Here is a 23,460-nt window from a genome sequence, read left to right on the forward strand (position 1 = left end):
TAATATCACGAGTTATTTCAATATCTTCATTTTTAAGAATGTGATTTTTAAAATCTAAATTCCTTGGTACGTCGTATTTGGCAATAAATAAGAAAATATAATAATAAGTCTTTAAGGGAATATGGAATTATATATGCTTGGTTTATCTGTAGACATTATAGGAATTTCATATCATTTTCAAAATACCTTTATATTTTTCACTTAAAGTACATAACATTTTTCAATATATTAAAATTTAAACTTAAATGAAAATGAAAGGAATAAAAAATTAAAAAAATAAAAGAAAATGAAAACCTAGAAAATCTTTAAAAAATCGGAAAAAAAAAAAACTAAACACATTCTATATTTTTAAAAAGATAGTACGAAAACCAAAAACTTCTTAAAATTGCTATCTTTATCAAGTAAATATTAATTTTCAGTTTTATGTTTATTTGCATCATTTAATACGTTTATCATTTTTTAAATGAATATTTCTTTTTCTAATACTATTTTAAAGTTTTTTTTTCTTAATTCCTGTTACAGTAGGTATTGACATACGTCATTGGGGATAATTAATATAATTTCTGACCATTAATTAATAAAGGAAAACAAAATTTAAATATCACATTTTTTTCTTATTTTTATTTTATTACGATGACGAAATGATATTATTTACTAATTTTTTAATTTTTTTAAAAAATTAAAAAAGAAGAGATGAAAGTGTGGTATTAAAATCAGGTTAATTACAAAGTAGAATGATAATTTGACTTTAGAGCAGTTATGTATAATGTTTATCTATTGATTATCTCTATCTAAATAAAAATATATTTAATTTCCTTCATTTTTCCCTCGAATAAAATAATCCAAGCAAAATATTCTCAACAAAACACTAATATCAAGCAAAATCAAGGAAATAGGGAGCACGAGGTGGCACGTGCACTTCTGTGCTGTCTATTTTTTTTGTTTTTGTTTATTTAGATGTAATGATATGCTGTCTATAGTTAAGTCAAAGAGAAGTAAAATGAGCCAAAGGAGTGTCGTGGGAAGCTGTGAAACTTACCCCCTGTCAGACTGTACGAACGACGTAGTAAAATGTCTCCGGCAAAAGGCCGTAAAATTAATTTTGTCCCGCCCTTTTTATGCCGCCGATTCCCGAGTCATCTTCCTGTCGCTCTTTTCTGTCTCAAATTTTTTCTCCCTTTCCCACCACCTACGGATTTGACGGGCCGGTACTTCCATTGACCTCCGGTCAACTGCCCCTCTATATTCTATCCCCACCAATTGCTGTGTCGTGCCGCACATGTCCGAGATTGACCAAAATCTCGCGCTTGGTGTCGGTCGCGACCACTCACGAAACTTTTGGGAAAATCGCGAGATGTCGTGGCTGTGATTTTGGAGATCTGCACAGGATATCAGAATCTCAGCTATATGAGATTTGTTAGAGAGAGAAGGAGAGAGGATCTGATTTGAGAGAGAGAGAGAGAGAGAGAGAGAGTGTGTGTTTGAGAGATTGGAGAGTCTGAGACAGAGACACATTTCCCTTACTGCGTATAAAAAAGATTGCTCGCTGACGCAGAGAGGAACTCCGTTTTGCTTTTGCTTCTTCGAGTGACTGAGTGAGAATCAATATTTCGAAATCTGAAACCACAAAAAAAAAAAAAAAAAAAAGGTTATTACGTTAAGGCGAAGACCTTCTGACTCGGAAATGGAGGGGAACGTTGTTGTTTCGCGGCGAAGTATCGATGGTTTTGGTGTTTCGCCTTATGATCCCGAAGAAGCTCACGTTCTGGCCGTCGATGACAGCCTCGTTGATCGGAAGGTCATCGAGCAGCTGCTTAAGATTTCTTCTTGCAAAGGTTTGCCTCTTGATACTTTTTTCTTTTCTTCTTTTGTTTATTTCATCACGGAATTCTGATTGAATAAAGCGTTGAAATTTCCAGTAACGGCCGTGGATAGCGGAAGGAGAGCCCTGCAATTCTTGGGGCTGGACGAGGAAAAGAGCTCCTCTGTTTCTTTTGATGTGAGTTTGAACAGAATTTCATGCATGTGAAAAAAAAAAATTCCAAATTCACGTTATCAAATGTTCAGTTCCGTTATTGGATTCAGCTTCTATGCATCAGAGGTTCTGATTTTCAGCTGGGTGTCACTTTTAGGGCTTGAAGGTGGATCTGATCATCACAGACTACTGTATGCCTGGAATGACTGGATACGAATTGCTCAAGAAAATCAAGGTTAGAAAATTCCACATAATTCACTTCGTAAGACGAAATATAAACCCATTTTCGTTCGGTAAATCTAAACCAGCTTTGTTGAAACAGGAATCCTCTACTTTCCGAGAGATACCGGTGGTGATAATGTCTTCCGAGAACGTCTTGGCGCGAATTGACCGGTATTTCTTCTTTTCAAACAATCAAATCTATATTCAGTGACTGATATTTTCATTCGAGAACTTGTAACTTGTAATCAAATCTTTTATCTTCAATTGGAAATTTGTGTGGCGTAGATGTTTGGAGGAAGGGGCGGAGGATTTCATAGTGAAGCCGGTGAAGTTATCGGATGTGAAACGTTTGAAGGAATACATGATGAGAGAGGTTGGATTTGGAAGTGAGAATAACGGAGTAATCCACAAGAGAAAGCTACAAGAGAGTCGTGATCTGAATTCATCAGAACCGTCTGTTACGTCCTCAACGTCGCCGTCGCAGTTATCAGAATCGCCGTCGCGCTCGCCTATATCATCCCCATCAGTACCGTCATCTATCCCCACACCTTTGGATTCTCCGATCAGACGGCTTAAAATGACCAACACCGGATGATCGATCTATATCCATTCACACCTGTTTCACCCTACAAGTCGGAAATCCTCCAATCGCTGCAATTACGTCGCTTTCTTCGCTTCCCTGAGTCAGAAGACTCAGAACTGCAATTCTCCGTTACGTGTAACGGTTTTTGTTGCATTACGGGGTTTTATCTTTTGGCGTTATTTGTTTTGTTTGTTCATACGAGGACGATGAGTTCCCGTCACTAATACTGAATTACTGATAATTATAACCGATTACGTTATTACATTAAGATGAATCTAGCCATCCGATTCAAATTTCTTCATGGAGGAAATAAAAAAGAGTTAGGGCCCGTTGAGAGCACAAATGTTCTAAGTATTTTAGAATATAAGAAATGATAGGTGTAGTTGTGATTGTGCAAGTGTTGTTCAATTATTTTGAAAAAAATTAATAAGTACTTAAATTTATATTAAAAAAATTAGTTTTGTAACAGTAAATTTTATTATTTTTTAAAACGATTATACGATATTGATGAATTTTATAATCGTATGTAATAATACTTTTTAAATATTTACTCTCTAAATATCATTTAATCATAAAATATTTTTTAAAATTTGTTATGATATTAAATGTCTATCTCTTTTAATTATATAAAAGAAAATAGTATTCTGAGAAAAATTCTAGGTAGAAGTGTCAATCCGGGGGGCTGCAGAGATTGTTGGATTAGGGGATTGGGTAAGAGATTTGAGAAGATCTTGTCTGCTGGAAAGAATATTGGAATTGGAATGTGAAATGAAGATGTTGGAGATGTACCCTTTGAGCCTTTTGAGTTGGGTGGGAGTGGGTCTGAACTGTTTGTCTAATTGTCTCTCTGGGAGTGGCATGCTAGCTAGCCCTTGCCCTTTGTCTGGCCCAAGACGGCTCAACAATCAACGTTAACAAAAACACACCCAATCAAACCAACAAAAGCCACACAAGTTGCTGTCATACCCGCTGTTGTGTTTCCACTTTCCAGATCAATCATTCGACCCTACCTCCGTGAAGAAGTGGTGTTTGGTTGCGTCCAACATTATTTTGCTTTCCAGATCAATCCATCCCATGGTATGCATGGACTTGAACTCAAGCTTCCCAATCGTCATCCAATAAGCCTTGAATTACGCTTGAAATGGGCTGAAAGATGACAATTATAAGGATAATTAATATTATTTTTTTTTCAATGAAGTAGCCGTAAGTTTAGGAAAGGTGGATACCTTGGTTTAATGTTTTGATCTTAGCAAGAACAATAAAAGATATAGTTGTGCAAGTACATTATCTTTCAAAGAATGAAATATTTATAAGAGTCTTCAGTCAGGCTATGCATGGATTCTTTGTGATTGACATATATCACTGTATCTTTGTTTCTATAGGATCAGCCTAAGACCATGAGCGACCCATACCGCGGGCCCAAAAGGAAAACCGGGATCGAGACGCTGGGGTGAGGAGATAAGCCGCCAAGTGAGAAACGGTATTGCGAGGAGTAGGCAAGGAATGTGTAGGAAACAAAAGGTCATGACCGCCAGGTGAGAAAAAAGCGACCTAGATAGGCGAGGTGTAATACAGTTCGTTTTTGAAAACTTAACTCGAGCATAGGAGAAATCCCATTCCGGATTACCCGGCGATTTCTTAGGACACGACGTGATGGTGGTACTAACATACGAGAAACTGTATCAACAATCTTTATCCCCAAGGTCCCAAAAACTAGAATAGCATTTCTGAAACCATGCCATGAAGTTTCCTGATTATATCTCTCATATTCGTTCTTTAGTTTGGCGATTCCAATGAACAAGAAATGGCCAATCAAAAATTGATAGTAAGCACTTGTGCATATTAGCATCCATCCAACTAATTCTACTCTCAACATGCCTTCTTGAAATCTTCTTTTCCTAAAAGCGTGAAAAATGAAAAATGAAAAATGACACAACAAAATAGTATTTGGACTTTGGAGTCATATATATATATATATATATATAAGTACTTCAAAAAAAATGAGAGGAATGATAATTTTATATATTATCAAACATCATGACTAAATCATGAGAGTACAAAGAGCTTAAAGCAAAATAGTTGAGCAGTAGAAAAACCAAATGAATTATAAACATAATAAGATCACCAATTCTCACTGTTCTTTTCACAAGGATCTTTTGTTTTTTTACTGAAATAGTAAATAAAAAATGGTTAGACATTGAGACTGTTACGTAGTGTGACAAATCGTGTCATTGGTAGAGTTTTGGTGAAGATATCAACAACTTGGTCCTTTGAAGAAGTTAATCGAACTTGCAATGTCTTTGAGGCAATGAGGTCTTTAATAAAGTGGACGTCTATCTCTATGTGCTTGGTCCGAACATGGAATAGCATATTTGCCATCAGATAAATAGCACTAATGTTGTCACACCATAGCATGCACTAGTGAAGCCAGTTGTGGGACATACAGTTGATGGAATTAGAACTTAATTGGAAGTCTACTACATACGAAGTGGAGAAGTTGCAGTGCGGTATAACACGAAGTGAGGTGAAGTTGTATTTTATTCTAGGAAATGGCTGTCAGTTGTTTTATTGCTTTAAATTAGTTCATCTCAGTTAGGATTTTTATTGTTATTCTAATTTGAATAGAAGTAAGATTGTCATTTTTATCCTAATAGGAGTAGGTTTCCATACATGGTCACGAGTGCATGACTATAAATATTGGAGTCTGTAATTTATTTGATATAATCAGAAAGAATAAGCCCTAAATGGATTACGATTTATCACTTTTCATCATAATAAAATCCTATTTCCATCAGCAGTTCACGTAGTAATATATGAAGACACAACAAATCCGCAAAGGCATGGGAAATGGCTTTGAACTCGGACTCCGTGCCTGACCTAGACACCAACCAGCAGTGTGTCTCGACACCGATGCATCTCTAATTTCTCCACTAACGCGTGAAATCCAAGAATTACAAGTTCTGTCACCACGCATGCTAGCCTAAGGTGTGAAGTCGATGACTCTTGTGAAAGAAACGCTATTCTACATGAGTGAGTCAGTGACATGATCAAAATAGATCAATCCCAGAAATAAAATAGAGGTGAAGTGTGAAATCGAGAAACCCCTTCACATTGGCTTTCAGCAGCTAAATGTCAATATTGCCCAAATCGATGCTATCACTATCACTAGTCTTCACGAATTGAATCGACTTTAAGAAAGTTCAGCCTAGTGTTGACTATCCATAAGATACTGAGAGAGATTATAAATTTACAGAAGACTGGCTGTCGGGCTTTCCACCCACCACATTTGCAGTTTTCAATCCGTTCCCTTTATTATGCTGTTCACAGCGCTTGTTTGGACCTTTGGTTACAAACTTTTTTTATTTTTTTATTTTTATTTTCAGAAAATCAGAGTTTAAGAAACATGAAAACTTCAAATTAAGGCTATAATTAGATAATATAAATTGATTTATAAATAATAATATTTTGTAGATCCCATTGAAATGTTTTTAAATATAAATAAATTGAGATATATGTTTGAATGTATGAATAGATTGGTATGCATCTTAACCTTTTATGAGAAGTTAAAAATGTAGTAGATCATATGAATGATTAGTTGAAGTGATTTCTTCTTCCAAACACAGCCAAAACATTTCTAGTTTATTTTTTTTTCAAAAAAATTTATTACGGCTTATAATTATTCAAATACGAATGTTAAATTTTTTTTTTTATAAACTTCAAAACAAAAATTATTTTAAAAAATAATATTCCAACAAACTTTAACTCTACTTATCCGTTTTCACAAATAACAGTACAAAACTAATTTTGGAAAGTAATTTTATTCCTAATTTTCTCTTCCATTTTCATAACCAAACATATGGGATTGGAATTGTTTTATTGTGTTAGGGTTTGAGTCATATCAAGTTAGGTATGGACGGTATATAAATTAATTCTAGCCGATCCATTTGATTAAACCAAATCTACTAATTTTGTATTTAGGGATAAAAATAGTCCAATCCGGTTCGGGGGTGATGGACCTTTTTTTTTGGGACTAGACCGAACATCCTTAGGATCTAGACCAGACTGGTAGCTATCGGTCCATTCCGTTCCAATCTAATTATTATTTTTTTTGAAAAAAATTGATTAATAAAAAAATTTATTTAAAATACTAAATTAAAATTAAGTGACTTATTAATGTGGATTATATAACTAAATCAATAAAAAATATTTTATATAGACAATAATGATAAATTAGATGAAAATTACATTATTAATTTATATAATTACTATATAATCAATTAATTTATATTTTATATTAGTTAATTGATACAATATTAATTTGTTAATAACACATTTAAAATTTTATATTGTTAATGATGATATGTTAGATAAAAATTATATAATAAATTATATAATTATTATATAAATAATATATAATATATTTTTTATTTTTATTTTTCTTTTATTCTTGTCCGAGGTGGAAAAACTTTAGACTGGACCAGATCAAAACTTTTCAATCCTCTAAAACATGAACAAAGACTGACCAATCTCGGTCTATGACCAGTCCGGTCAGTTACTCGAGTCCGGACCACCGTTTTTCACCCCTTTTCGTAATCAGTTCGCTGATTTTGACAAAAACCATTAGCTTCCTTGAATGCTTTTATTCAAATGATGATAATTGATAACCCAAATGCTTGAAGGTTCTTGTAAATTTATGGTTGATAAAATTTGGGTAAATGAGTTAAGTGGGCCTAGCAAGGCCTGAAGCCAAGCCCCGACATCCTCCCTCAAAGGCATCATCCAGGCGAGGTTGTTGCGATGGCACTACCAAGCAAGCAAGCAAATATGATGTGAAAGGCTAGTTTGGAAAATAAGCGAGGAAAGCTGGCAAGGTAGGTAGGCGAGGAAGCTGAGAAAGGATCTAGTATGATTGTAACTACGACGGCGTCCTTTCGAGTAATGTATATAGTTATTGAGTACGTAAGTATTATATAATTATTTTAATAAAGAGTATAGTTTATTATTAAAAAATTATTATTTTTTATATTTATCTACTTTTTTTTTTTAAAAAATGATTACATAATATTCACATATTCTATTATTGTAAATATTATTCAATCATTCTTTCCATTTACGGTAAGGTACAATGACACACAGCACATTTAATGACTACAACTTTGAGAAAGATATGCATTAAACATAAAAGAGATGTTTTACATATATTTAATGTCAAGATCAAGGCTCAATATCGAGCCAGGATGGTGCTAGATAGGGGTGTACAGAAACTGACACCACCAGCCACTACTAACCGGACACTTTTGGAACCGGTCGGCGTATGGTAGAATTTATTCAAAACTGCTGAACGTTAGTTTGGCAACAATTTGACCTTGGTTTAAACTGCTGAACCGACCGATTTAATAAAGTATATATATTTCGATTTATACCTTACTTAAACGACGCAATTTCATTTAAATAAGTGAAACAGAATCGTTTAATATTTGAAGTTAAAAAAAAATAAATAAATGAAACAGTGCCCTTTTTAAGTCAAACGGTGCCGTTTCATTCTAGGATTTAAAGTCCCCCGGGGGGACCCTTCTTCTACCTCGAGGCTCGATTCCTTCTCTCATTTCTTCTTCAATCTCAGACGTCGCCCCCCTCTCTCTCTCACACGAAGCACACAGCCATGGCAGGGCAGAGGGCCTCTCTCTCTCTCTCTCTCTCTCTCTCTCTCACCTAGTCAGTAGTCACTGCGGTGTCCCTGAAAATAGCCTCCATCACCACCGAAAATGCCAACTAACTGACCGAAGTGACACCGAGAGCGACGTAGATGATTTTCTCTCCTTTAAACGGCCGGTTTCGGTTGAGATTTATCCTCGTTTGAAGATGTCAGTTCGGTTTTCACCCCTAGTGTTAGAGCCAACGCTAGTGAGAGCCACCACTAGATTTCAAATTATTTTTTAATATTTTTAAATATTTTATAAAAATATAAAAAATTTATAGTAATATTAAATAATTTTTTCTTAATCATTAAGGAAAAAAGAAGAAGGAAGAAGCCAGCGGTGACTCTTAGCCACCAATGGTCAAAGTGAGGTGGTGACATGATCAACATTAAATACAACCATCAAGCATTGATGCCTCCAAATTGTACAAGATGTCTCAAATCATAGTTTGAGAGTATGTTTTATATCGGGACCATAGTTTGTGTATGTTTATTTGGAGGAATCAAGATCGTCTAGGCAATGAGTTGAAATTAGATGAAATAAAATGAAAGTTGAATATAATTTCTTTAATATTATTTTTATTTTGAGATTTGAAAAAGTTAAATTATTTATTATATTTTATTTAAAAATTTATTAAAGTTATAATGATAAGATGAGATGAGTTGAAATGAACTTATCATCTAAACAAGAAGATATGTTTAAGAACACAATTATTTTCAAATAGAAATGATACTCCCATTGAGGATCCATCTTGAGGATAGATCTTGATAATTTTTATTTATTTATTTATTTATTTTTACTTAGTGATTAAGAAAGTATTTTTTAATGATATTATGATTTTTTTAAATATATATTTAAAAATATAAAAATAAATAAAAATTAAAAAAGAGTAATTACTCCTCTCGGGAGCCATTCTAGTACTACTCTCAATGGGTGTAACACAGTTTCAAATTATTTCACTATTACGTTTAAATTATTTCAATATTATTATCAGATATTCTGATATATTGTGAGTTCATACCAGTCCTAAATATTAAAAATATAGACTCTTCTGTTAAAAATAATATAATGGAATGGGAGAGGAAATGATCAGAAAATGCCAATATTTAACGCGGAGTAAAGCCATGATAAGATAATACGGCTCATGTTTTATCGTTGTAAAAGAAAAGGTCAATACCTGCAGGCTTGTCAGGAGGATTTGGAAGGAGATGAAAACAAAAAAGAAGCCGGGAATGATTTTGAGTAAAACAATAACCTAGGAAACAACATAGTCTTTTCCCGAAGAAACAAGTGCCTAAAAAACACGGACACGGCAATAGTTGTCGGCACATTTTATTTGCCAAGTCGAGTTCACACAGATTGGTCACACTTTTTAACTGCATTCTAATTTCCTGGAACCTTCTTTCAACTTTCAAATTTGCCGGATCGTCAATGAAGTCAATATACCCTTCCGAAGTTGACATCGCCGCACGAGCGAAGCTTCTTGTTAAAGATATATTCGCAGGGTGGGCCCTAGGGGAGGGTCCAGAGTCCATTTATTTTCGTCTTTGATTTTGCCTCTTAAATCATATTTATTTATACCACATATTTTCAGAATAATATTTTTATAATTATTTATACGTATTTTTTTTATATATTTTATTAATATAATTAATTAAAATAATTATTTTATATAATATTAATAAAATATATAAATTATACGTAAAAATAGTTATATATTAATTTTTTATACAATAAGTGTCTTATATAGTATTTTTCGAGTGAGTAAACATATAATAATAAAAAAAAGCATCTTGTCTCTCTATAATTTTCTTAGAGTAATTATACTAAACTCTTGATTTTGAAATATAAAATTATTCAAGAGACTTTGGTAGCCTCACAAGTGATGTAAATGTGCAATCACAATAATTTAATATGATCAATAAGACGAAAAAAGATTCAGACTTGTGATATTTCAATTTCGTTTGGGGTAATTTAAATTAACATTATTTAACAAATTTAAATAAAAAATTAAGATATAAATACTTTTGTAATATCAAATGTGGTTAGCTTTCACATCAGTAATATATATATATATATATATTTAATACAGTAATATATTTAATATAACAAAATGCAAACTTATGGATATGGATATGGATATTTAATGAATTATTTTCTGCATTCATTATAAGTTACCTAACGAGACTCCGGATTGCAAGAAGAAACTTTCGACCGCAATCATAAGCTGAGAGAAAAAGGCAAAAGGAAAAGAAATACATGTTGACGAAGTCTTCCCTTTGACTTTATCTTATTAAGATGTCTCAACCACGTAATGTGACCAATTTTACTCTTCCGCCCAACATTTTTTTATTTTTTCAAACGTTTTGTCTAAAGTGTCAAATCGTATTAACAGATCATATTCGTGTTGTGTTAAAATATATATATTATACTATATAGATAAACTCTAACCCGATCCGTTAAGCTTATCGTGTCAAAATCTCAAATTCTAATCCAAACCGTTAATATAACGTGTTGTGTCGTGTCAATCTGTTTTGACCCATTAATGAATATTACTAAATAAGTTAACACGAAACAATATGACCTGTTTCAAACTGTTTATGTAAATGGGTTGAATATGCATGAAATTAACCAGTTTGACTTGATTAAATTTAACATAATTTTCTATAAATATTAAAATCACAATATCTATAAAAATTATAAAACTAACTACAAGTCCAAAATTACAATCTAAATAATAAAAATATCGAAATTAAAATTCTAACAATTTTACTTTTGGATAGAAGGGTATAATTGTAACTTTAACTTTATTAACGTGTCATAACGGATCAAAACGGGTTGACCCGTTATCAACCCGTTAAGTAATCGTGTCTTAACGAGTCAACCCCCGAATCCGTTAAGATTAAACTCTAACCTGCTATTATCGTATCGTGTTCGTATTGGGTTAATGGGTCGTGTAACATATTGCCACCCCTAATTCTGCCCATAATATAGTTTGATAGAGTAAGCACTCCATTCACATTCCAGCAGCAAACAACTGTTTGCATGGGTTTATTTATCAAAACTTTTATGTATAGTCATTTTTATATACTCTTTTATATACTTTACTGATGTGATTAATTATATATTAAAAAAATCGATGCAATCAATCATATTAATAGAGTATGAAAAGTGATTGTATATATCATTACTCTTGATTTAATGCAATAAAGAGTAGAGATGTTAAATTCAAATAATTAAGAAATATATGTAACAAGTACATGCTATTTTTAGGAGAAATATTTAGTCTACACCTAATTAATAATAAAACTTATATATTGACGTAGTTTAATGTGATCATTCATATTTTTAAACTCTTTTTTATTATAAAATATATCTAATATATTGTATTTAATCATGCCAATATGTAGAATTTTTTGTGAAAATTTTGTATATAGACCTACACATCCTTTTTCTTAAGACGCGCCCGTCGCATGTCAATCTTTTAAGTTAAGAGTTTTAAAAATAAGAAATGATATATATAAATTCTAAATGCACAAATTTCTTGTAAATCCTTTTTTATAAAAAGTAGACCTTATTATAAAAAAGTGTAGAAAACAAAAGGCCATTTTTTCTTGATAGAACGCACATTTTTACAAAATAATTATACATTTGAAAGTCGTGTCTAGTATTAAATTTTAAAATATAGAAAAATTTAACTATAAGCGATTCTACGCACTAATATGTGCACTCATCCAATATGATTGGTTAGAAAATAAATTTTATTAAAAATAGTATTAATTTAAATTTTAAATATAAAACCATCAATATTAATACAGATTGGTACACAAATTTGTTTGTACGTTACAAAACCCTTAAAATATATTTAATTGTCTCATGGTATGTGGAGGAAGTTTGGAGGAAAATTATGTCCATATAATATTTAAATTTAAATATTTTTGTTAAGACACTTTAACGCGTAAACGGGCTGTAATACATGGGTAAAAATGGTGTCCCTGTCATTGCTCTTTTTCTAGCCATTTGTACACAAAATGCGAGGAAAGATTAAAGGAATGACAACTAACTACAAGCACTTTGTTTTGAAATTGTCAGAGACAAAATCCCAAATGCCACACAACAGAGAATAAACCTCCAATCTCTAGAATACACAGAGAATTGAGCGGCTTGTTTCTATGTAATCTTCTGCAAAACCTACCTTACGCATGATCATGGCTGTTATCATGCTTCAGCCGCGTCTTTCTCTGCACCTTTTCTTTGCGTTTCTCATTTCTGCGCTTCCGCTCTCCCAATGCCAATACGGTTCTCCTCAAAATATCGAGACTTTCTATCCATTTGAAGCTCCATCTCCGGCCCCAGCACCCGCCCACCCTCCGCCGACGTCGCCATGGCAAGTTTCACCGCAAACGGCACCGAAGTCATCGACAAATAATAAGATTGTAATAGCAGTAGCCGTTACCGCAGCCAGCACTCTGGTTCTTTCGGGGTTACTCTTCTTTTTTATCCGCAGGTGCGTTGCAGCGAGACGAGGAAGAGGGAAAGATCTTACTGCTTCCAACGAAGATCGGCGTGCAGGGCAGGGCAATGAGTCTCCGAGGTTTGATGGGGATCTTAACGGGTTCGTTGTTGATGAAAATGGTTTGGATGTGCTTTATTGGAATAAACTTGAAGAGAAAAGCTCCACAAAGAATCTGATTGAAGGGGAATTATCTAATACAAAAAAGGAAGAAGAAGAAGAAGAAGAAGAAGAAGAGAAGAAAGAACTAAAGCAAGATTCGGGGACGTCTGAGCCTATGCAAGAAGTCCCTCTGCTCCGAGGGAAGTCTTCAACTTCTCACATTAAAGTCGTACCAGAAGAGGATGATAATCCGAATCCTGAGGAGCCAAAACCATTAGCTCTACAATCAACACCTCCGCCTCCGCCCCCACTGCCACCTGTATCGTCTTCTTTGGCAATTTCTAGGGTTGCACCGCCTCCCCCACCACCAATTCCGGGTAAGAAAACTACCACACCAACACCACCTCCACCACCTAAGGCAGGTAGTTTGAACTCATCATCAAAACCGCCCCCAGCGGCACCAAAAGGGATGCCAAGTGACAATCAACCAGGAGAGCCTTCGTCTGGAACCGTAAAAATGAAGCCACTGCATTGGGATAAGGTCAATACTAATACAAATCATTCCATGGTGTGGGACAAAATCGATCGTGGTTCTTTTAGGTAATTGTGATAAATTTGCATGTTGGGATTCGGATAGATTATATGTTTCTCACCTTTGGCTGCTTTTGCTGACTTCAAATAACCTCAAATTTGATCATTCAGGTTTGATGGGGATCTCATGGAACACCTCTTCGGCTATGTTGCCACCAACCGATTGTCTCCTCAAAGAAACATTAACTCAATGGATCGAGGCAATCCCAATTCTGATTTACCAGCACAGATATTTATCCTCGAACCTCGAAGATCTCAGAACATTGCGATTGTTCTAAAATCTCTGGCGATCTCTATGGAAGGAATCCTTGATGCAGTCACTGAAGGCCAAGGCCTTGATGCAGATACCCTTGAAAAGCTGACCAAAGCTGCCCCAACCGACGAAGAACAGTCCCAGCTCCTACAATATGATGGAGACCCCACAAGACTAGCTAATGCTGAATCCTTCCTCTACCACCTCCTGAAAGCTGTTCCATCAGCTTTCACTCATCTCAACGCCATGCTTTTTAGATTGAATTATGACTCGGAGATTCTTCAGCTTAAGGAATCTATACAAACGCTCGAATTAGGCTGCAACGAGCTTAGAACGCGAGGGCTGTTTATGAAACTTTTGGAAGCAATCCTGAAGGCTGGCAATCGCATGAATGCGGGTACTGCCCGTGGGAATGCTCAAGCCTTCAATCTTAATGCTCTTAGAAAGCTCTCTGATGTTAAAAGTACCGATGGAAAGACCACTTTACTCCATTTTGTTGTGGAAGAAGTAGTTCGGTCCGAGGGAAAAAAGTGTGTTATGAACAGGAACCACAGCTTGAAGCGCAGCAGCAGCCGTAGCAGCAACAGCAGCTCTAATCACGAGAGTTCAGAAGCAAAGGAAGAAAGAGAGAAGGAATATAAACTGCTTGGATTACCAATTGTGGGAGGCCTCAGTGCTGAGTTCTCTAATGTAAAGAAAGCAGCCACTGTAGATTATGACACCTTCGCTGGCATGATCTCAGCTCTCACAGCCCGTGCAGCAGAAATTCGAGCACTTGTGTCTCAATGTGCCAATGATAGAGGAGGAGGGTTTGCGAGAGAGATGAAAGGTTTTCTTGAAGAAGCGGAAGAAGAACTAAAGGTATTGGGAGAGGAAGAAACGAGGGTAATGGAGCTTGTCAAGAGAACGACAGAATATTATCAAGCAGGAGCTTCAAAGGACAAGGGAGCATTCCCACTTCATCTATTTGTTATAGTTAAAGATTTTCTTGGGATGGTTGATCAGGCCTGTGTTGAAATTGCACGTACCCTGCAGAGGCAGAAGACATCGACAGCAACAACTTTGGGATCATCATCACCAAAGTCGCCGCCTTCAATCGCCGCAAGGTTCCCTAACTTGCCGGAATATTTCATGTCAGATAAGTCAAGGAGTAGTTCTAGTGAATTAGATGATTTGTGAATTAGGTATTTTATCATGCAAGATTTTTTTCTTCTTTTTTTTTTAGATAGGAAAAGTAGAAGAATTTTGTTCACTGTAGATATGCTACGCACATGATTTAAATTGTGCAATGAACAGCTCAAAGTGAATTTTATCAAATTCTTGACTAAGAAAAAGATAGTCATGCACATGGTTTAGTGTTGATTCTTCCAAAACAGAGTTCAGGATGCGAGGGAATGAGTTAACAATTATGTTTATACCCAAGGCCTATTTCCGGGACAATTCTTCTGTAGGCACCAGGTAAAGGGAGCTATTTTTACAGATCAAAACGTCCGAACAAACTGATATAAAGACCTTCATCTCAACGCTGATATGCTTGAAATATAGATACAACAAGAACATATGAAACCGTAGAAATAAGAGGTACGGAGGAATTGGTGGGATTTTTATGAAAAATCTACAGTGGCAGGTCATCAGGTTCCTGTTCTATATATTATGCCTTCCACCTTATACCGTTCAATCTGGATGGAAGTGTACTGGGAGTTCCTGTTGCTTAGTCGCATTTTGCACTCAATCCACTAAGATGGCATTCACCATCTAACTCCTCCTGCTCTATTCTAATATTTCTTGGTTCATGGGAATTAGGATAAATTAATTGATGATGCCCATTGTTCCCAAAAAATGGAATAGATTTTATAACAGAGAGTCAGAGACCCAAAGATTTTCATAAAAAAGATTGAACCCCAATTAACTTCAACAGAAAACTCTATCATTCCACCATGTGATACATTGGCAATCTATAATCTTAATCAAAATTTAGTGTTACATGTAGTCCGTATTATTAAAAAAGACCAAAAATCATATAGTTTCAACAAAATGACTGGCTAGAGATTGCCAGAACAATATAGAATGGCAACCAATTGCAAGAATTAATGCATTTCTAATGGTTGGACAGTTTATACACATAGTTATAAATTTATTTATTTGCTTTATCCAAATTTGGTTTGAGACAGCAAAAGCAAGGCGGGAGTAATGATTTGTCAATGGAAGGTAGCAGTGTCCCAACCTCTTTAATATCTCCTGCACAGTACTAATATGCCGTACATACACAAGAAGACTCATGATATGGGTTCTCTCTTCTGTTCATTCAGGAATGAACTCTGCGCCTCATAAGTGACTTTGGGCTAAGTAATATATTATGGCACGATTCCCTACTAAGAAGAAATTCCTTTCTGTAAATCTTCCCTGTCCACCCAACCATTTAGCTTCGAAACCAAGAAGTATATCTTAGAACATGAAGTACAGCTTCCCAAAGAACATCACTCACCATGAACTGCATTTGTCAACATTTCCTGCATAATTTGATGAAGCAATATAATTCATGGCGGATAAAAATTAAGGACAGTAACTCACCCGAGCAAAGAAATTTTATACAAATATTTACAGTGATGTATGCTCTTCAAAATTTTCATTCTTGGTCTCAAGTATCTGAACATATAGAAAGCTCCTGACAATTATCTAAATGACAGGGAACTGAAGGTTCGCTTATCGGACTTGGGAGTTCCTTTTAGTAAAAAGTTCATATAATTGCATCAAGATCCATGGAAGAATGGCTTCTCACTACCGCTAAAATGGTTTCAACCAAGTCTGTGCATGACGGCTCAGTCTATGTCCATGCAATACCTTCACCATTCAAGCAATCTAGGGCACCACAAGTATCCTCCTCAAAACCTAGTTGTCCCCATTAGGAGAACCTGTGTTGCATTTTAGCAATCCCAAGCCATATAGCGCTACAAAACTGGCTCCGATACCACAAAGGGACTGGACATATTTGGGACTATCCGTGATAACTTCTCTATAGTATAGTCAACTTGGTATACACTCAATGTGGGACAATACATGCTTACAGAGTATACTCGAACAATCTGAAATAACATGATGACTTCACACATCCAAGTCCAGACAAGAAAACATGAGGCATTTTCTCATATCATGTATAATCAGATTTTCTGGAGTTCAGGAGAAAAAGAAAAAGGCTGATCTTGAATATTAATACATAGCTAAAAGCAAAAGTTGGGTGGAGGCAATTCTCCAGTGGTTATATGAAATTGCTGCTATTCAAAACTACGGAACACCTCTAATGCTTGATTTTCCACATGATTATGTACTCACATTCCTCCCATGCCTACGATTCTACAAAATGCATACTGTTGGGGGAAAGAATGCAAAAAGTAGAACGAAATGGTTAACAGTGAGAAACAATCATGTTTATTGGGACTACTTAACGCGATGCCAACTTGACAGAATACTTTTAACAGTAAAGAAAGATAGAAGAATGCTGTGGAACACTTGTACGACTTAATTAGAGACTCAAGTTTCTTTATTAAATCCCCACAATTTTAAAAAATCAAGTGAAACACTAAATTTAAAATACAGATAAAGAAAAAGAGAAGGGAAAAAAGAAAGAAATGGAATGCAGTGAAATGATAAGAGGCACAGAGCCATGCTGTACCTTATCTGAAATACTTTTTGACACTTTTAATCCCCCATAAAAGGCAGGCAATGGCGTGGCTTTAAAATTAAAGCTCTGTCTTAATTTTCTGATCTCAGCTCCTTTTTCCACCTGCATCAAGCATAGGGTGTTGATTATCTGAGGAGCCATCCTCCTAATTCTCAGCTCCTCCTTTGGATAAACTAATGCTAGTAATAGTTGCTCATAGAAAATGATTGTTTGAGGACATCCTTTGAATTAGAACGCTCAATAGGGAATTATATGTGCTCTCTAAACACAACTCATCATAAATCAAGTTTACCTTTTGTTTTGATTGAAGGCTAGTCCTTGCTGCCTCTTTGACATTCAACTTCTCCTCCGATTTCTTTGAAAGCTAAAAATAAATTGGTAAAAGGAGATTACAATGTATTCAGTTAGTAGAAGACAGCATTGTATCTTCAATAGTTCATAAACACAACTCATCATAAATCAAGTTTACCTTTTGTTTTGATTGAAGGCCAGTCCTTGCTGCCTCTTTGACATTCAACTTCTCCTCCGATTTCTTTGAAAGCTAAAAATAAATAGGTAAAAGGAGATTACAATGTATTCAGTTAGTAGAAGACAGCATTGTATCTTCAATAGTTCAAAAATGCATGTAATAAGAGGATTTAATTTTTTTTGTTTAACAAACACAATTGGGTACCTCCTTTCTTTTCTCTGCCCCTTCATCACTTCTCAAGCGAAAAGATGAAGGGGCTGCCTCAGCACTTTTTTTATCCACACCACCTGCTTTTAGTGACCTATTCCATGACAACAATGAAATATTCAACTTACCATAAAAGAAAACTCAAGTAATTCAAAACAATAACCATCCCTAATAATAATGCAAAATATTTAAGGGGACAAGCCACTTTTTTATGTACATGAGTGTTGGACAGGAAAATACATCAATAGAAGAAGCATAGTTTAAGCAAGGACATTTGGGAACACCCCAGAAGGAAATTTTTGCCCTACTTAATCTTCATTTACACCGCACCAACCCCCTTTCATCACAAGGGTGTGGAAGCAGACCTTGGGGAATGCCCACATCAACCATTAATTAACAAAAATAGAATTGGATCTCCTTGCATTTGTGCGGGACTGGAGGCGCCTGCAGCTAAGATTTGACAATTCATAATTGTGATATAGAGTCTAGGGGTAGCGATGGTTGATTTTTTAGTTGGTGAACTAGTGCCTCAATTGGTGAATGATTAGTTATAAACCTTGGAGGACATATTATTACGAGCCATACTTGGCATTCAGGTGTCTGCTTTATATGATTGGACATAACCCATCCCAAATAAAATTGAAACTCTTCAGATTTCACCGTTTCCATTTTCTCTATCCTTGTTCTGTTTTGTTTAGATCAGAAAAAATAACATAGTTCAAAGCAAAAACATTAAATATGAAAGGCAGACGAAAATCATAAACCAAATATTCTGGAAATGCAAGTATCACATACTGAGAGCAAAAAACTACACTGCGCAATACAAACACAGAAGTATGCAATGGTTGATATACTCATGATGAGGAAAGTGTGAAGACAGAACATTACCTTTGATTCTCTTTTCGTGGAGTCATAGAAGATGAAACCCTTGGTTCTGTACCCTTTACTGGCGCCTAAGAAAAATAAATGTTCCACAAAATGAAAATCTGAAGTTAGATTGGTTGATCATAGCCTTTTATCAGCAAGTAAAAAGTAGTTGTTGGAAAGGTTGGTGCCTTTTCGTTAATATTATAAACCTGCTTTGGATCAGAAGCTCTGTCTTCACCAGAAGATTTCGGTTGGTTGATATTTTTCTGAAATGTTTTAAATGCTCGTTTGACAATATCCTTGTCCCCCATTTCCTCCATAATGAAAGATTTCCGAGTCATCCTAAGGGAAGCTGGATTAGAATCTGTAGGATCCAAGCTAAGGGACGAATGCAGAGACTTTGGAGCAACTTTCTTGCTTTCACCAGCAGAAGGATTTTTGCTCCTAGGTAAAGATGAATAATTTCCCTTCTTTGTTGAAGATTGTGATGCAGATAACGCAGTGGGAGTTAGTATAAGCTTTGACACTTTAGGGGTGGAAATATGTAATGTTTTAGTGCCGGGTGACACTGGTTTCTTCTTTAACCTGGTCGCATTTTTCTCCTGATTCACTGAAGTAACCTGTACAAACAAACCTAAGAATAATATGAGCCATCAGATCCAACCAAAATCCCTAAGTTTCTATACATCTAAGTTCCCCAATAAAGATCAATTAGTAAGAGAAATCAAACACTTCACCTTCTTAAATTCCTTGGGATGGTGGTCCAAGATCACGTTTTCTACTTTAACGAGTGTAGGATGTCCCATTTCATTGTTACAATTGTGCGAAACTTCCTTCATGTCTTGAGATTCAACCACAGCAGATTCTTCTTCTTCTATTACGACTTCTTTTACCAAAACCGGTTCTTTTGACTTGGGGCTATCTACTGTACAACCTATTTCTTCTTTCACTCCCTCAGATGCTGACCTTTGACTTTCGGTACTGATTGCAGCATCCTCCTTCAGATCATCCACTTGGGTGCTACTGACCTCACTGATCAAATTGGTTTGTTGCATAGCAACGTCTTCTGCAGAACAGTGGCGATCAGATACATCAAATTCGGAACCAGCACCACAAGCAGTTTCGGCCAGATCTACACCATTTTGATTATCTGCCCTCAAGGAATCGTCTTCCATTTGCTTTTCTTGATCCATTATCTCAGCTTTGCGCGCAGCAATCTTCTTGTAATGGGCTTCGAAGTAGGCCGCCTTCTTAGCCACCGATCCGGGTGTTGCACACTTCTCAACTTCTTCCAAGTACTTATTGGGCGCGAAAGTTGACCATTTCTCCCAAGACAGCGAATCATTCTCAAACCTACCGAATGAAATGGACGCTTCCAATCCAGGTTTTGAGGCAGCCGTCTCTCCTGTCTGTTCATATATCAAAGAAAAGCCAAAACCCAATCATATTTTCAAGAAAAGAAACAGAACGTCAACTCGGAATAACAAAAATAGTGTGGACATTTAGCAACCTCGGATACATAATCACTCAATAAGCCACAAAGCAAACAACATTAAAAAAGAAAACCAAACAAAGAACTCGCTTTTTACAGATTTATGCGCACCTTATCTTCATATCTGGAAACACCCACTATTGATTCACCCATCTGAGTGTCAGGACTCGCGGTTGAATTTCCAAACAGCTACCACGCCAAGACGCAAAACTGTTTATACCATGTGCTGCGAGTTTGTGACTAGCAAAGGCAGACCCCCAGTTCAATGGATCTCACTTAAAGATCGGGAATAAGCAAATTCAATACAGAGACAAAAAGAACACACTAAACAAATGCAAGCAATGAAGAAAAAGATGACATGTCCACATGTTGTGTTTTACATTTCTACTCCTTTTTCCTTTTTACCCCAACATTCATTTACCACCACGAGTTTTCCAGAAAATGACAAATATGTCCGCTTATGGAACTTCTGAAAAGTCCCTAAATGATAATGCAATCAACAACTGAAGAAAAAAGAAAAAAGAAAAAAGAAAACCAATGATACGGAGTGAGAGACCCAAATCATATTCCCAAAAGATGATTTGGCTTTCACTATTTTATAGCCAATATAAAAAGTCAAAAACTATTGTGAGAGAGAATATGATTGTTGAAAGAAAAGAAAGAACTTTTGGAGCAGTATTTGGTAAGCTTTTAATGGGACATCTATCTTAGTTGATCTCAATTATGAAGTTTCAACAGAACAAAGTCGGCACGTTAAAGGAACTGAGATATCACAACCAATTTATCGCCATTTTCCACGAGAAAAAAAAAAGAAAAACCCTCGAGATCTCTTAAGCAGGGCTCCAGGGAGGGACACAGTAACCCCATAAACATTGAGATCAACCATGAAAAAGAAGCAAATGGTGAGGAAGGCCCACTTCGAGAAGCAGTGCAGGGGCGTGAATGACAAGCTTGTCTGAACTAAATAATCAAGACTTCCATGGCCTTTGCTGGACCGCACGATTGAATTGGTTGAACAAGACGACAGCTGTCTGAGAAATATCCAGCGGAAAACGGCACCGTATGATTTGTCACTGAGCTTCATACGTTGTCCCTTCTTGTGGAAGGATGGCCAAAACGAAGAAATTGTACGTCAGAGTCTCAGGCCATTCACAAAAGGTTGGCCAAAAATCTTGCAGCCAAATCTTTTGCCCACTTTTTATTACACTTTACAGATTCATTATCACTTAATATTAATATTCTATTATGTCCTACGTTCTTGATATTAATTATTAATTTAAAGTTACATTATTTATATAAGTTGGTCATCTTTATTGTAATTAAAAATGAAATCAAAATAATTTCTAATGACATTGGTCAGTTGATCAATGGCTCTTTCAACCTGATTTTCCTATTAAAAACAGCATAATAATTAAAGTTATAAAAATCTAAGAAAACTCTACTTCAATGGTGGATCGAATATGTGAATAACTGTAAGGGTTGGCTCAAGTAGTGAAAGTTTTGGTCTTAAGATATCATTTTCTTCAAGATCTAAAATTCAACACCTCATAAGTGCAAACAATCATTTAGAGTCAATATTTTTAATTAAAAAACTAATGATTTAACTAATTTCGTATAAGAAAACTTTCAATGGTACGGTATACAGAACCGGAATAAACTCTGCAAAAGTGAGCCTGAATGGCCCCTTAGAGACGTTCCCCTACATTATATATATATATATATATATATATATATATACACGTGAATAACTAGATTTACAAATAAAATTTTCTAATTCAATATAGCTACGCTCAAATTGACAAAGTTGGAGTATGACATTTGAAAATTGGAGTTGGCAAAATGAGCCTTAAAAACTAAACATTTTCGACTTTGATTAGAGTAACTTGAAAAAAAAAATAAAGTATAAATATTTTCAACCCTGGTTTAAGTCAAAAAAAAAAAAAAAAAAAAAAAAAAACAAAGTAAAGAATATAAAAATATCATAAAAGGTTTGACCAAGGTTTAGTTCATATTTTCAATCCTAAAAGAAATGTTGTTCTTTATCCTACATCGTGCCATTTTTAGTCACATTTCCGATGCGGTACATTTTAAGTAGTTACCCATTTACTAGTAGTAGACGTATGAATTCACTTAAAATATGTAACATTGCCAGCTATGATTTGATATGAAAAAATCTAAGATGAAGACTATTATTACTTTTTATATTTTATTTAAAAATTTAAAAAAATTATAATGATTAGAAGAAACAATTAAAATTTAAAATTGAAAAATATTTATACGTAAACAAACCACACCTTAGCCAAGTAGTACAATGTAAACTAGAATAACTTCTTTTCGTCCTATTGCCGGCTATCATTTACATTAAATGATAATTATAAAAAAAATGATATTTATAATCTTAAGATTTGTAAAAAAATAAATAAATATAAGATTTACATAAAAATCTTATCTCACCGTCGTGTTTCATTTTTTAAATTATAATGTTTGTTGGTTTGTTTCATCACAATCAAAATTACTATCACTAAAATTTAATTGTATAGTCCGATCTCTTTCTAAACCACACCAGTGTTTTCAATTCTGTTTCATTCAGGTTTGAATATTAAAAAAGAATATTTTGGCACTAATGCACTTCGGTTAACCGTTTCGAGATTAGATATATATATATATATATAAACTAATAATTAATAAAATAAATACAAACACACATATATATGTAAGTGTGTTTCATATATGTATTTGTGTACGTGTGTTTATATATATATAACATGGAAGAATTGAAGATTTTAAAAAAAAAAAAAATAGAGATAC

The 23,460-nt window shown here is 34.8% G+C and overlaps 3 protein-coding genes across 4 annotated transcripts; 2 read left to right on the forward strand and 1 right to left on the reverse strand.

Annotated features, from left to right (window-relative positions):
* The first annotated feature begins 1,018 nt into the window (after nt 1-1,018).
* LOC122312899 (two-component response regulator ARR5-like) lies at nt 1,019-3,048 on the forward strand. Its single transcript, XM_043127569.1, has 5 exons — nt 1,019-1,835; nt 1,920-1,999; nt 2,133-2,210; nt 2,298-2,368; nt 2,483-3,048. The coding sequence occupies exons 1-5, from the start codon at nt 1,685-1,687 to the stop codon at nt 2,790-2,792; spliced, it is 690 nt and encodes a 229-aa protein (XP_042983503.1). The 5' UTR covers nt 1,019-1,684; the 3' UTR covers nt 2,793-3,048.
* Nucleotides 3,049-12,509: 9,461 nt separating this feature from the next.
* Nucleotides 12,510-15,255, forward strand: LOC122313005 (formin-like protein 8). The gene is made up of 2 exons (XM_043127692.1): nt 12,510-13,694; nt 13,797-15,255. The coding sequence occupies exons 1-2, from the start codon at nt 12,682-12,684 to the stop codon at nt 15,115-15,117; spliced, it is 2,334 nt and encodes a 777-aa protein (XP_042983626.1). The 5' UTR covers nt 12,510-12,681; the 3' UTR covers nt 15,118-15,255.
* A 646-nt stretch (nt 15,256-15,901) lies between these two features.
* Nucleotides 15,902-21,750, reverse strand: LOC122313543 (protein WVD2-like 7). Of its 2 annotated transcripts, none has more exons than XM_043128637.1 (9): nt 20,764-21,750; nt 19,898-20,569; nt 19,349-19,780; nt 19,182-19,246; nt 18,291-18,387; nt 18,087-18,158; nt 17,910-17,981; nt 17,609-17,719; nt 15,902-16,448 (listed from the first exon to the last, which is right to left on the reverse strand). In XM_043128637.1, the coding sequence occupies exons 1-9, from the start codon at nt 20,803-20,805 to the stop codon at nt 16,416-16,418; spliced, it is 1,596 nt and encodes a 531-aa protein (XP_042984571.1). In that variant the 5' UTR covers nt 20,806-21,750; the 3' UTR covers nt 15,902-16,415. The 2 variants fall into 2 exon arrangements, with proteins under 2 accessions (XP_042984571.1, XP_042984572.1); XM_043128638.1 differs by having other exon boundaries at nt 19,370-19,780; nt 20,764-21,743.
* Between the last annotated feature and the right edge of the window lie 1,710 nt (nt 21,751-23,460).

This window comes from Carya illinoinensis, chromosome 6, assembly GCF_018687715.1.
Source record: "Carya illinoinensis cultivar Pawnee chromosome 6, C.illinoinensisPawnee_v1, whole genome shotgun sequence".
NCBI classification, from domain to species: Eukaryota; Viridiplantae; Streptophyta; class Magnoliopsida; order Fagales; family Juglandaceae; genus Carya; species Carya illinoinensis.